Here is a 13,775-nt window from a genome sequence, read left to right as displayed (position 1 = left end):
CAATCAAAGGAAGGCTTCTATCACATCTGGAAGATCCTTCATAGATGGTTATTAGAGTAAAATAAATAATAATAAATTAATTAAATTTAATTAATAATAAAAGTTAAGAAGGCATGGAAGGTTTGTGATTTGTGGGACTATAAGCAGTAGCCACTCTAGTAAGATCACTGGCCCATCTCAAACATTCAGTGATGCAGTTCCCAGTGGGACTGCTACTAAGCAACACTTTACTAGCTTGGTTTTGATTAACATTAAAAAGATAAATTACATTTCTCTGAAAATACAATATAATTCAGAGAGTTTTTGTTGTTTGCTAATTTAGACTGCTCTTCCCAAAATTCATTGTTGTTGTTTTTTCAAGTTAGTATATGACAACCAACACTAAAAGTATTTTGGCATTATTTCTTTAGCACTATATCTCCTTCCTTTTGAGGTACTGAAAATACTTACAGCTTTCAAATAATGAAAACAAGGAGAATAAAAAAATAATAAAGTAAAAAAAAATAGAAAGAAACAAATAGAATTAACACAATTGTAGGACCTGAATGAGTAGAACTCGAATGAAGAGGGATGACAGGACATCCCAACATACCCCTTAGTGGTGGGAGATGCACAGGTGTTACATATTTCACATGTTTTCAGACTTTTTCAATTTATCAATCACATATGCTGACTTTTTTATTATTCTCTCAAAAATATAGGATGTCATATGAGATAGCTCTCATGAAGGGGGAGGCAAAAGGGAAAGGATACATGGAATAACTTTGGTGATGTAACAAACACAATATCCATAAAAACTTGTTTTAAAAAAACACATTGCATAATCCTGCCATTAAAGAAAATATTTCAAACGATGACTTAATGGACTAAGACCGCAACTGACATTACTATTCTTAGGAATGAATTAGGAGTACTTATTGAACAATATTATGTGAAAGGTACCTAGGACTTAAAGCGGTTACTATTTGTATTTTTACATTAATTATTGTATTGCTAAGATATAGATTCTGTGTAATAAAATAACACTTAAAAAAATAAAAACTCTCTTTTTAGAGTAAATTAAGCAGGAAACGACCATAACAAGGTAAATGGAAAGAATGACAATAACAAATCAAAACTAAATGATATGTAATTATAGCGACCAAGCTTAGCACCAAGGAAGACATAAGAATGCAAGTTCCCTTTCTTTTTACAGAGATTAGGGATTATGGATATGAAACATTATATATCCTGTAAGAATAAAATTATATGGTTAGTTTTGCTCAACTGCCTTTATTTCCACTTTCATTTTTATTCTTTGTTATAAAGGATGGCTCAGTAAGGGATGGGGAAGAGGAAGAAAAACATTATTAGGAAATGAAGGCAGTATAAAAACAAAAGATGGAAAAAAAATTTGAGAGAAGAAAAAATAGCTAATTATAAACTGGGAAGAAAAAAAAACAACTGCACTAGTATAAGACAGAGAAATATGGCTTATCAGGGAGCTTTAGTGGATTGAAAGCTCAATCTGAGTCAACAATGCAACCTATGGTAGTCAGAAAGCTGGATTCAATCTTGAGCTGCATGAGCAAAACCATAATGTCCCAAACCCAGAAGTGATAATTCCACTGTCCTCTACACCAGTCAGACACTGTGGAGTTGTAGGTATCCAAAACTAGGCTGTCACAGAAAAGGCAGCTTGATGTTACTGGGAGTAAGGAAAAACTGAGTTTAAATCAGTTCTTAGATATTTACAAGCTATATGACCTTGAACAACTTACTTGATCTTTCTGTTCCTCAGTTTTCTGAATCTACAAAAAGAGGGATTTGGACTCGCTGGTCTCTAAAGTCTCTTCTAGTTCTAAACCTATGAGCTCATAGGTTTAAATGGCATGTGGAGAACTCCTAGATCAGCAATTTGTTTCACATGTCTATATACATTTGTAATGGTTTTACTTTTCTTACCTTTTCAATGGGTATGAAAGGGAAGGGGAGAAAAGAGAGAATTTGGAACTAAAAATAAAATAGAATTGAATTTAAAAAACAAAAATAGAAATCAGACTAGTAATTCATACTTTTTAAACTAAATAAATGAAAAATGTCCATTTTCCAATCTATAATTCATAGCTGAAAAGACTATCCACTGAGATAATATATTATCTGAAACAGGCATTGCAGATAGGCAATGAGTTGGACCAGAACTGAAAAGGACGAGGAGAGCAGCTCAGATTCCCTTTGGGAAACAGCATAGTTAATGATATCAAGCTGCCTTCCAACACAAATACCTATCTTTTCAACACAAATATTTGCCTAGCAATGTTGTACAGCTCTAAATCTCAGAACATCACAAACTAAGAATCAAAGTTGACCCTAAGGGAAATGGAGAGGCATAGTGGGTATAAGCAGTCTGGAGTATTATTTCAATTATACAATTCATATTATTCATATTTCATATTCATATTTATTATTCATAATTCAATTATACAATTATTTCCAATCTACATTCAAGAAGCAGCATATATGATGGCTTGATATATGTATGTATGTAAGGAAATGACGTATGATCAGCAAAGGAGATAAATCAGCTACATGCTAAGAATGAGAGATAACAGATAGACAAGCAAACAGCTATAGTGGTACCCTCAAAACATAAAAAGAGCTGGAGTAAAGACTCTAGGACACTGGAGGATTTCTCTGTGAAGGAACCATATAAGAGCACAAATTAGAATTAAACAGGATAAGAATGCACAGACAGGCTGCAATGTAGAACAAGGCAAAGACTATTTCCAAATCAATGCTCTCACAGATTCACTGAAGCACTGCAGTAGTTAATCCATGTAGAAGAGAGACTGACCTTGTTCTGGTTAGCTGTGGAGAGGACAAGAAGCAAAGGGAGGAAGCTACAGAGAAGCAGATTTCAGCTCTATTTAAGTAAAAACTTCCTAACAATCAAAGGTACTTCAAAGTGAAATGGGATGACTCAGGGGCAGCTAGGTGGCGCAGTGGATAGAGCACCAGTACAGGAGTCATGAGGACCTGAGTTCAAATCTCACCTCAGATACTTGACACTCACTAGCTGTGTGACCTTGGCCAAGTCACTTAACCCCAAATGCCTCATCCTGAGTCATCTCCAGTCATCCTGATGAATATCTGGTCACTGGATTCAGATGGCTCTGGAGAAGAAGTGAGGCTGGTGACCTGCACAGCCCTCCCTCACTCAAAACAAAGTCAAGTGCAAGTCATGTCATTATTTCTCTGATGGCAATGGTCTTCTTTGGCAAAGAAGGACAAACACAAAGGGATGACTCAGAGGGTAAAAAGGGAGAAGTTGCAGGTAAGCAAATTTCAGAATGTCCTACCACTTAGAGCTATCTATAAAAGGAATGGGAAGCCAAGAAAGAAAAAATGTGAAAGTGGAATGACCAAGCCATTAAGGATATTTTACAGTGAACGTGAGTCTCCAGAACAAGTTTCACTAGAGATTATCTAAATTGCCTTCCAAGAATAAGGACCTCAATTTCCCTGTCCTGAATCTGACTCTGTCCCAAGGCTGGGTACACGCAGCAATGGCACACAACACAGGCCAGATTCCAACAACATTCCTAAGAAAATCCTTGGTGGAACAATACTTAAAATGTCTCTATGAACCCTAAGCACCCTCCTCTTCTAGGCACCAACATTAAAAGTCACAATTTTTCACTACCAGGTCCTGACTGCTTGCATCATTTTTTACACTCTGTAAAGTTGCTGCTGCTACCTGGGTTATCTGGGCTGGGAAGTTAGGGGAAGGAAGCATGAATGGGGAAAAGAGTTACTGTTGTAAAAATTAGTGTATTTTCCAGAGGGCTCACATGTAAAAAACATATTTACATTAGTATCCTCCTAATTTTAGGTCTCAGTCAAACTACAGGCTCTCCTGCCCTCCAGATCAATTTTACGTTTGCTTTTCTACCTCCAAATAAATGTCAGACAGAGAGTAGGGAATGTAAGACTCTCCCTTTACCCAATACTACTTTATCCTATTGACTTAGTAGTTATGTTTGGCTCAGCCCAGCACTAAAACTTTTTAATTTTATGTTTACCAGTGAGGGTAGTGTCGCTTACTTTCTCTTACCTTCCTTAGCAAGCAAAGGACCCCGGGATGGCTGTAGCCGGCACAACCGATGCTTGGTAATCTGCACAAGCCCTCTGTTTGGAGTCCTCTTCAGAACAGGAGTGACTTTCCCCTTCATGCTATGTTTCCGACGGAGGCTGTAATGGTTCTTTGGTGTACTGGATGGTGAAGGACAGTTCTTCTTATCACCAGGAAGGCTACAGGGATCATATATGATAAGCTCACAGGAGGTTCAAAATGATAGCATTCAATTGATTTGACCTTTCCCAGCAGCCATTCCCAAAGCGTTCCACAGAAAAATAAAAATAACTGGGGAATTGGAAACTATGCCACTGAATTACTCTACTAGGAGACTCAAGACCCTGGCTGATGTCTCAGACTCCATCTCCCTATCTTCAGAAATCATAGCATCCTAAGCTTCAGAACTAGAAGGAACTTTGGAGAGGATCTAATCCATGATGCCTCTCATTCTACAGATGAGGAAACTGAGACCCAAAGATGTAAAATAATCTACCCAATGTCACACAGGTACACTACACAGCAGCAGGACTAGAAAGATTATGTGCTTTGGCTAAGATCTATACTAGATAATGTATGGGATCCCTTCACGTTCTGAGACACAAAGATTGAAATGCCAAGCATTTCAATCAATGTATTTTCTTTGTCCTTTTCCATTCCCAATTCTGTATCACTAACCCGTGATCTCCTTTACTTAAGATATGTGGAATCTGATCAATAATATGGATTTATCCCAAAATACAATACAGGGCTAAGATAGTCTCAATAGAAAGCAAAAGAAAAAGATAATGTAAAGAAGAGGCTTTTCCACAGCACGACTTCCAGCTGCCTCCCCACTAGTTACAAGTCCTCTACAATGGCCCCAACCCTATAACTTCCCTTCATCATTTCACCCTGCTGAGTCTGTTTCCTCATATGTAAAATGGGGATAATATTGTTTACACCAATCACTACATACACTACATGTAAGGACAACCTGTACTCCCTTCATTTCCTCATAACCTAGACCCAAGCTCTAGACTGATGGTACAGCAATAGACCAGAAAACCCAGAGGTATGGACAGGAGCACCTCTAGTCAAACCTATAGGTAAAAAACCTCCAAAACTTCCAAGTTTTAACACTATACAAATGGAGGCAGTAAAGTAAAAGAAGTGCTAAATCTGGAATCAGGAGACATATCTGAATGCTGTCACCACTACTTGCTATCTGTATGAGCTTGCATAAGTACAGTGAAAGAAAGCACAGGCTCTGGAACCAAAAGACCTGGGTTCAAATGCTGTCTCTGATTATTTACTCCCTGTGTGACGCTTGACCTCCCTGACCCTCTGTATGAATGAAGGACTTGGGCTAGATGAACTCTAAGCTTCCTTCAAGTTCGAGAGCTATGCTCCCATGACCTATTTGTGTCCCCATCTCCTCATCTATAAAAGTCAGAGTTAGACTAAAAGGTCTTTAAGATCCCTGTCAGTTGCTTACACACCTATTATTAGTAAGACCTTATTAGAGTACGCAAGCTTCCAGTCTCTTAACTGCAAGTTATAAAAGTATAAGATAATCTGCTTGCAAATGCTTTTGTACTATTTTACTTAACGGTTTTCAGAAACCAAACTTTACGGTTTGGCTGTTTCTTTTAAAATAAAATGTCTAGGACACAAGAGATTCTAAAAGGGTTTTCTGAACTTCTGGAGGTCCTCACAGATTGAAAAGGGTTTTACCATGATAGCTAATCATCTCTAACAGGCATGGCGCTCCCTCTCAGTATGTCTGTCAGACTGCTCTGGCCATCAAAGTACGAGAAGAAAGCAACCCAAATGATTAAAGCCTGAGAATCCTGGACAACAGAGAGTGGTGGAAAGAGGAATAAAAAGGGAACAGGCAATTTATTAAGTACCTAATCTGTGCCAGGGACCCTGCTAAGTACTTTACAAAAATTATCTCTGTCCTTAAAACAGCCTTGTGAGGTAGGTGAACATGGGCTTAAATCCTTTTTCTGCTAACATATGGGGCAATTTGATAGATTTCTTACTTCTAACTAGAGATGACAGGAGTAATAAAAGGGAAACAGAAAGTCTCACTGGTAAAAACAATGAATTTGGAGTCCAAGGGACTCTCAAATAGGTTCCCTTCTCTCTACTCACAAGGCCACAACCCTCATTCAGATCCTCATGTTCTCTTACATCAATGGTAATATCTTCTTCACTGGTCTAGCAGTCTCCATGCTCCCACTCCTCAATTAGTCCTTCACACAACTATCAAATGAATACATCAAAGCACAGGCCAGACCACTTCTCTTCCTGATCAACAAGCTTCAGTGATTCTCTATTGCCTCTGGGGAAAAAATGCAAGTAACTCTGCGGGCCTGGAAAGCCCTTCACAATCTGGCTTTAGACTGTCTTACCAGACAGACTTAACATTGTACTCACTCACACACTGTCTATTATCCCCAAACTATATCCCATCCATGCCATTTATCTTTGTATTCTGCAGCTTGGCTCAGGCTCTGAGACCTGAAATGTTTCCTTCTACTTCTTAGAATTCCTGGCTTCCTTCAAAGTTCAGCTCACATACACAAAATGCTCACCACCTCATTATTTCGTATTTACTTTGTACAAATTTATTTATGTGGGTACTTCCCCTCAGTTGAATGCAGGTTCCTTGAGGGCAAGGATATTTCATTTTTGTCTTTGTATTTATTACAAGTACAATCTCTTGTACACAGTAGGCACTTAATAAATGCTCACTGAATTGAACTGAACTGATCTGTATTCACAGCCAATGCTCATTAACTGTGGGACCTTAGGAAAGCCATTCACCTTGCTGGGCCTCAGCTGTAAAATGGGGATCTAACCCTAAAGGTACAGAAATGTGATTTTTTTTAAAATCTTATTTACCTTGTACTCCCCCTCCTCCGAATGATCTTGGTTCGGCTCTTTACTTTGTAAGGAGAGAAGGGTGTTTCACCAAAAGCAGCCTTTAATCCACTGACTCCCACTCCTGTTCTATTGAGGATGGGAGATCTTGAGTCTCCTGAGGTGGGGTGAGAGGGCCTATCTCTGTTGGCAGGATCAGATTGCCAAAGGTTACAGGATGTAGATGAAGATGACAAGCTAGAAGCTTTCCATTTGTACTTGCTAGTTGAGGTTCCAGGCTTGGATGTCACTGATGCCCTCTTTGACTTGTTATCTAGGTCAGTCCTAAGCTGTGACTTCCCCGTTCTTTCAAATGTACCAAAGGATACCTTTCGAGTGGTCTCAGGAGCTGTCCTTGGGCTGGAATATCTTCTAATGGCCCTTGGGTTCTTCACTGAGCTGTTAACCCATCTATAGTTGTTTCTCCGAAATTTATTCGTCTTACAAGGCACCAGCAAAGAGCTTTCTCTGACTTGTTTAGGGGAGTGGCTATGTTTCCTTGTAACAATGACAGATGTCTCTGTCTGGGCAGGGCTGCTTGGATGACTATGAAGAGAGTCTCTATCTGACCCAGTGTGCTGTAAGCCTAAGCTGGATGGAACAGAGCATCCTGCTTTCCTCCCAACACCTGAACCACTACGCAAAGGCAAGGCAGAAGGAGACCGGGACTTTAATACAATGGCACTTTCACTAACAGTCCTTCGGGGTTCAAGAGAGCCCCCAGGAGTAGTGCCCATAGACCTCACAATCCGGGGCTTGCCAGGTTCTTTGAGACAGACCAAGAGGGGATCATCCTTACAGCTACTATCATCAAATTTTGTTGGCCGAGGGCCCTGCAACTTGCCCCCTGGGGGATCTCCCTCGCCTTCCTGGGGCCTTTGGTCACTTCTGTGACTCCCTTCATTATCATCAATTGAGCCCCTATAGGCATCAGAGTCAGCAGGTGAGTCAGACTTTGGTGGTGGTTTAATTTTGATTACCATGTTTTGATCTGGATTCAGCTGCACTTGCCTCTCAAGGACATACTGCTGAGATGGGTCCTGACTGTCCTCTGAACTGAGAGAAGGTTGAGCTATGCTGGTCCTTCCATTATCCCCAGGTTGGTCCATGGATCCTGAAGGTCGATTCACAAGGGAGTATTTTTTCCGCCATGAGGGCCCATGATGTGGTGGGAAACCCCTCCGACCAGGACAAGAATATCGAGTGCTAAAAGCCCTGCCACTGCTATATGTGGACTGATGCCACTGTGTAGATGATGAGGCTGGAGCATTGCCATGAAGGTTTTTGTAGTCATCTATGAGACCTGGGAAATGTAAAACATTAGGTTTGGTTAACTGGCTAATTATACCAATTCAAAGCTCAGCTTTAACTTATTCTAGAGTAAAAGATATATGGGAACTTCTTGAAAATTCAAATCAACCATCCTCCATTCAGCTTGCAGAAATGAATCTTTTCCTCAGCTAATTATGCTTAAAATGCAACTGTCAGGTGTCTGGCCACTTACCTTGGTAGCACACAGACCTCTTCTAACGAATTTATCATTTCACTGGACCCATAATTTCTACATTGATAAAATGGTAATAATTCTCATTACATTTAGCTCACAGGGTTGCACAGCTCAAATGACATAATGCATATAAAACACTTTCCAAACCTTAAAGTACTATAGAAACGCCAATTATTTCTGAAGGGAAAAGTCAAATGAAAAAAATATTAAATGCCTTCTACTTCATTTTATGCAGTTATTTATGTTTCTATTATCACTGTATTTATAGTTTGCTTATAAATTCATGCTGCTACATGAGGTGAAAGGCCCATGGCTTATCTAAACTCTATAACCCTCCCAGCATAGACACAGCATATGGCAGCACAATGAATAATTTACTAAAAGTTTTTAAGTGTCCATGTGGGAAACTAACAAAAGGGAGGTTCTGAGAGAAAATTCACATTTATGTGGTTCTTTAAGATTTCCAGAGCATTTTCCCCAAAACAACCCCTTGATTTAAGGGGTCAAAATATTAGTTATACTTCAAGAAGCTGTGATTTTTGGAGAAAATAGTGCCTGCTTCCTCCATTTAATAAACCACAACTCTCCCCCTCACTTAAGTGTTCTTCAAGAGTTAATTTATCACTCTGAGGTCAATTTGCAGATAAGCCTCTTCCAGCTTAACCAGATCTGTCCTCACACACGCAATATCAATCTTTAGAGTGCAGATGGCCCTTCCAGAATTTATTCAGCCTCAAGGAATTCAAAGTTATTTGCAGAAGAAGGTTTTAGGAGTGGAGAAAATGCTATTCCCAAATGGGAATGACAAAACTGAGGCTGAGAGAGTGAGCTGCTCAAAGTCAAACAGCTAATTAAATGTCAGGGCTGAGGGTTTTAACCCCCCTCTTCTGACTCCCAGCACTCTTTCCTACTGCTCACCACAAAAGAGACCTACTAGTACTAAATGAGCAGATGTCCTCGGAGGTTCAACACATATGGAACCTGTCCAAAAGTCATCTTTCAACCACCCAAGACTTTTACTGTTAATTTCCTATTGGCCTCTAAACAACAAAACATGTTAGAAAACCGCGCTTGGGTCTCTGCTTATCAGAGGCAGGAACATGCGCCTAGCACAAGGATTCCCAGAGGACTTGTGAGAACAGGGCCCTGAACTGGACCTCCCTTCCCGGCCCGGAGGGCTTCACCCACCACTTTCCTCCAGCGAGTCGCCAGGGGTCCTCCAGACATGCATGTGTCTGGGCCCAGACTCTGGGTGCCTGCGTGAACTATGTGTGGATGCACTGGGGGAGGAAGTGTGGGAGCCAGGCCGGCAGAAACCAGAGAGGAAGGCCTCTCCCTGCCCCCCATCGCGTTACCAGGCAACAAGTGTGTGTGTGGGTGTGTGGGTGTGTGAGTGTGGGTGTGGGTGCGTCCCCCAGTTTTTTGGGGGGCGCGGGGAGGGGAGGAGCCACCCGGGGAGGCAGGCCCACCCCGCACCCGCGGTGTCTTCTGCCTCCCCACAAAATGGGGACGCGGAGGGGGCCGCAGGAGGGGGTCTTTGAGGAGGTGGTGGGGACACGGCCCCAGGGAGGAAGAGGAGGCAAGAGAAGAAAGGGTGGCAGAGACCCCGCCCAGGTGGCCATAGGTTACCCTGCAGGAGGCGGATCTGCCGCCGCAGCTGCTCCTTCTCCTCCATCTCCCGCGGTCGCGGAGGCGGCGGCGGCAGCGGCGGCAGCGGCGGCGGCGGCAGCAGCAGCGGCCAAGGCGCCGGTCCGGGGCTCGGCCCTCTCTACGTCATCGCTCCGCGACCGTTTCCCGTCCGGCGCGTGTTGCCCAATCGGAGGCCTGGGTAGGGGTAGGAGGAAGAGGCCGGGAGTGGGAGGGGCGAAGAGAAGAGGGGCGGGAGAAGGAGGCCGAAGGGAGGACGTTGCGAGGTTGGGGAGGGGCGTTGGCCGAAGGCGGGGCTTGGTCGCTTTGGCAACAGTGGCTTAGCCTAGCGCGTCGAGGAGGCGCCTCGGGAAGCTCGCGCAGGCGCACACAGAAGGGCACCCGGGGCCGTTGCCTGCCGGGAGGGATGATCCCCAACGGTTAGAGTGTGTGTTGCCATGGGGACCCTGGGCTGGGGTGGGGGGGGGGAACCGCTGGCCTCGCTCCCCCCGGGCAGGGTCCGAATCTTGCGCGCCGAGCTCGAGACGTGAAAAGGGTCGGTGCCCCTTCGAACCCGGCCGGCAGGAGCCAAGGTCGCCGCGGCCCGGGGTAGGGGAAAGAGCCCCGGACGGGGCGGACTGGGGAGGCAGGGCCCCACAGCGCCCCGCCACCTCGCCCCCTCCGCCTGCGGGACCTCGGTCTAGGCGCTGGGCCTCTCGGGACTCGTCTCCTCCTCTGTGGCCCAACGGGGGGACACGGCGCCTTCGCAGATTCCTGAAGGACAGGACACTTGAGTTGGGGGCATCTTAAGGAAGGGGAGGAAACTCCACCGAGAGAGAGGGGCAGAGGGCATTCAGCGATGGGAGAGGTTGGGTTCTGAAGCTGGACAGGTAGTCTTAGATGGTTAAGGATTTGCAGCCAAAAGGGCCCTTGAAGATCTAGTCCAACATCCTCATTTTACAGGTGAAGAAACTGAAAAATTCAAGTCTCTTTTCCCAAATCATACAAGTGCTAAGAAGGAGGACAGAATTCGAAGCCAGGTCAGGTCCTCTAGTGCCCAATCCCCTCCCCTCCCAGAAGGTGGCACCATATTGACTAATAGACAAAGAAATTTGAACTCTGTTGGCTAGATAATAGGGAATCTCTGCAGATTTTTTTTCAGCAGAGTGGTAAGCATTTATATGGCACCAACTAATTATTATCTCATTTGATCCTCACAGCAATCCTGGGAGGTAGGTGCAATTATTATTCCCATTGTACACTTGTAGAAACTGAGGCAGACAGAGGTTAAGTGATTTGCCTAGGATCACACAGCTAGGAAGTATAGGAGGCTGAATTTGATCTCAAAGCTTCCTGACTCCAAACTCAGTGCTCTATGTATTGTGCCACCTAGCAACCTCTGAGTGTCAACCAAATCAAAACCTAAGAAAGATGAACCTGGCGTCATGACAAAGGATTTTACAGAGTAGAGAGCAGAAACAGGAAGAACTATTAGGTAGCTAAATTCTTCCTTCCAGACGGAAAGTTGTAAGGGCTAGAATGTTTGTTCTTGCTGTATCCTTGAAATCAATGTCCACGTGTAAAAGCTAGTTGATGTTAAGTAGTAAAATGGAACTGATGTAGTTCAGGGGGGTTCAGGGACCCCTCAAGGACTGGAGAGCAGGACAAGATCATGTGGAAAGAATTCACAGACTCAAACATTCTTTAAGTCAAGTTTATTTTTGTGCTTTTCAGCGGGCAAAAGTTCTTAAGGAACTTGTAACCTTAGAGGGATACAGTTAAAGTTTATATAGAAAAAACTATAGTACCACATGTGCCAAATATGCTAACTAGGTGATGTAGGAAAGGATTATAGAGTGGTTGAGAAGTAATCAGTTCTTAAGGGATATATGTACTTTTTGTATCTACTGCACAGGCATTTTACCCAGAGTTCACCAGGAAAAGTCCAAGGTGAGTGGGGAGGGAGTGAAGAACAGGGAGTTGTGGTTTTTAAGTCTGCTAAGTCACTAAGTTAACCAGCAGTCAAGGCTGACTGAGGATTGCCCAGTCTGTCACCAATCAATGCCTTGTTTGACAAGATGGATGTAGGGAGTGTACATATGTCCAAAGTCCAGGATATACATGATGATGCATTATGCATATAATGAGATAGGCAGTTGGTATAGAGAGTCCAGTGGGTACAGAATATCTTTATTGAGCCAATACAAAGCCAGTTCAAACTAATAATTCCTACAGGTGTGGTTTGTTACTATACCAGGAATAGAGAGAAGTGTTTTGCTGGGGCCCACTCATGAGTAATTGCTACGTATAGTGTCCTTGGGCTGGGGAAAAACTGCTAAGCAGAAATGTGATCTTGGAATTGGGGTCCAAGCTCCCGTCAGAACTAGGGTGCTAGTCATTGGTCCTGTAAAATAAAGAGAGTGCAGACAGCAGTCTGAGCCAATAGCTCAATCCAAGCTGTTTGAGAACAGACATGCTACAAACCCCTGGAAGTACCTTTCAACCCTGAGGGGCAAAATTTAGTAGGCTTGGTCTTGGGAGAATGAAGTCAAAGCATATATTTCAATACAGTACAACATTGCAAAGACAAACAACTTTGAAAGACTTAAGAATTCGATAATAATGATGACCAACCATGATTCAAAGCCACAGATGGGGAAACTTGCCAAACCATCCCCTGACAGAAAGGTGATGCATCAATGATGTAGAATAAAGCATTTTTCAAATATGACCAATGTGGGAATTTGTTTTACTCAACTATGCGTGTTTGTTACAAGACAGCCAGCTAGTGCATTGGATAAGAGTGATTATTCCTGGAAGCAGGAAGACCTGAACTCAAGTATGGCCTTAGATGCTATCTGTGTGACTCTGAGAAAGTCACTTAGCCTCTGTTTACCTCAATTTCCTCAACTGTAAAATGGGGAAAATAATAGCACCAGCCTTGCAGGGTTGTTAAGAAGACATCTGTAAAGTGTTTTGCAAATCTTAAATGCTATAAAAATGCTAGCTGTTATTCGTATTTCTTTATTCCCCTTGCCCCTAATTTGTGGGGAGGAAAGGAACTAGGACTATGGTAGCCAAAACAAAACAAGAATAGGGTTATCAAGTATTTTTCTAATCCACAAAAGAGGAGAGCCAGAATGCATCACAGACAAGCCAGATGGCTTCCTTTTTTTTCTTTTTTGGGGGAGTGGGAAAGATGAAGCATTTATATAGCAACTACTGTGTGCCAGACGCTATGCTAAGCACTTTACAATGAAAGTTACATATTGAATTTATTATACTTTTTTATTAATTTATTTTAAACTTAAATACATAATAAGAAAAGAAAAAGAAACATGTTATAAAGTTAAATACAAGATAAGAAGAAAAAGCATTGCCATGTGCACAGTAGATGGTAAGAGAGGATTCAAAATATACAACAGTAAATTTCCATTTGAAAAAAGCCTATATAAAAAATACCCCACATTGTGTGCTGAGATGTCCTTTTTTTCTTCCTTGTAAGTTTTCTTTTGTTCTCTACTGTGCACTTTTTACTTTGTTCTTTTTTCTCCCTTTCTCCCTCCTAGGCTACAATATATATACACACATGCACACACACACACATACACACACATACCA

At 42.4% G+C, this 13,775-nt stretch overlaps 1 protein-coding gene across 4 annotated transcripts in view; it reads right to left on the bottom strand.

Annotated features, from left to right (window-relative positions):
- Nucleotides 1-10,478, bottom strand: part of ZC3H3 (zinc finger CCCH-type containing 3) — a 519,902-nt gene extending 509,424 nt beyond the window's left edge. For all 4 annotated transcript variants that reach the window (XM_072602834.1, XM_072602837.1, XM_072602835.1 and 1 more), the window contains exons 1-3: nucleotides 10,158-10,478; nucleotides 7,004-8,324; nucleotides 4,094-4,290 (exon numbers count right to left, since the gene is read on the bottom strand). In XM_072602834.1, coding sequence (XP_072458935.1) covers nucleotides 4,094-4,290; nucleotides 7,004-8,324; nucleotides 10,158-10,203 — 1,564 coding nt within the window. In that variant the 5' untranslated portion in view covers nucleotides 10,204-10,478. The remainder of the gene's footprint in view (nucleotides 1-4,093; nucleotides 4,291-7,003; nucleotides 8,325-10,157) is intronic.
- Between the last annotated feature and the right edge of the window lie 3,297 nt (nucleotides 10,479-13,775).

The sequence above is a fragment of the Notamacropus eugenii genome, chromosome 4, assembly GCF_028372415.1.
Source record: "Notamacropus eugenii isolate mMacEug1 chromosome 4, mMacEug1.pri_v2, whole genome shotgun sequence".
In the NCBI taxonomy this organism is placed as follows: Eukaryota; Metazoa; Chordata; class Mammalia; order Diprotodontia; family Macropodidae; genus Notamacropus; species Notamacropus eugenii.
Note: the sequence above shows the minus strand (reverse complement) of the source record. Positions and strands in the feature narration are given on the sequence as shown.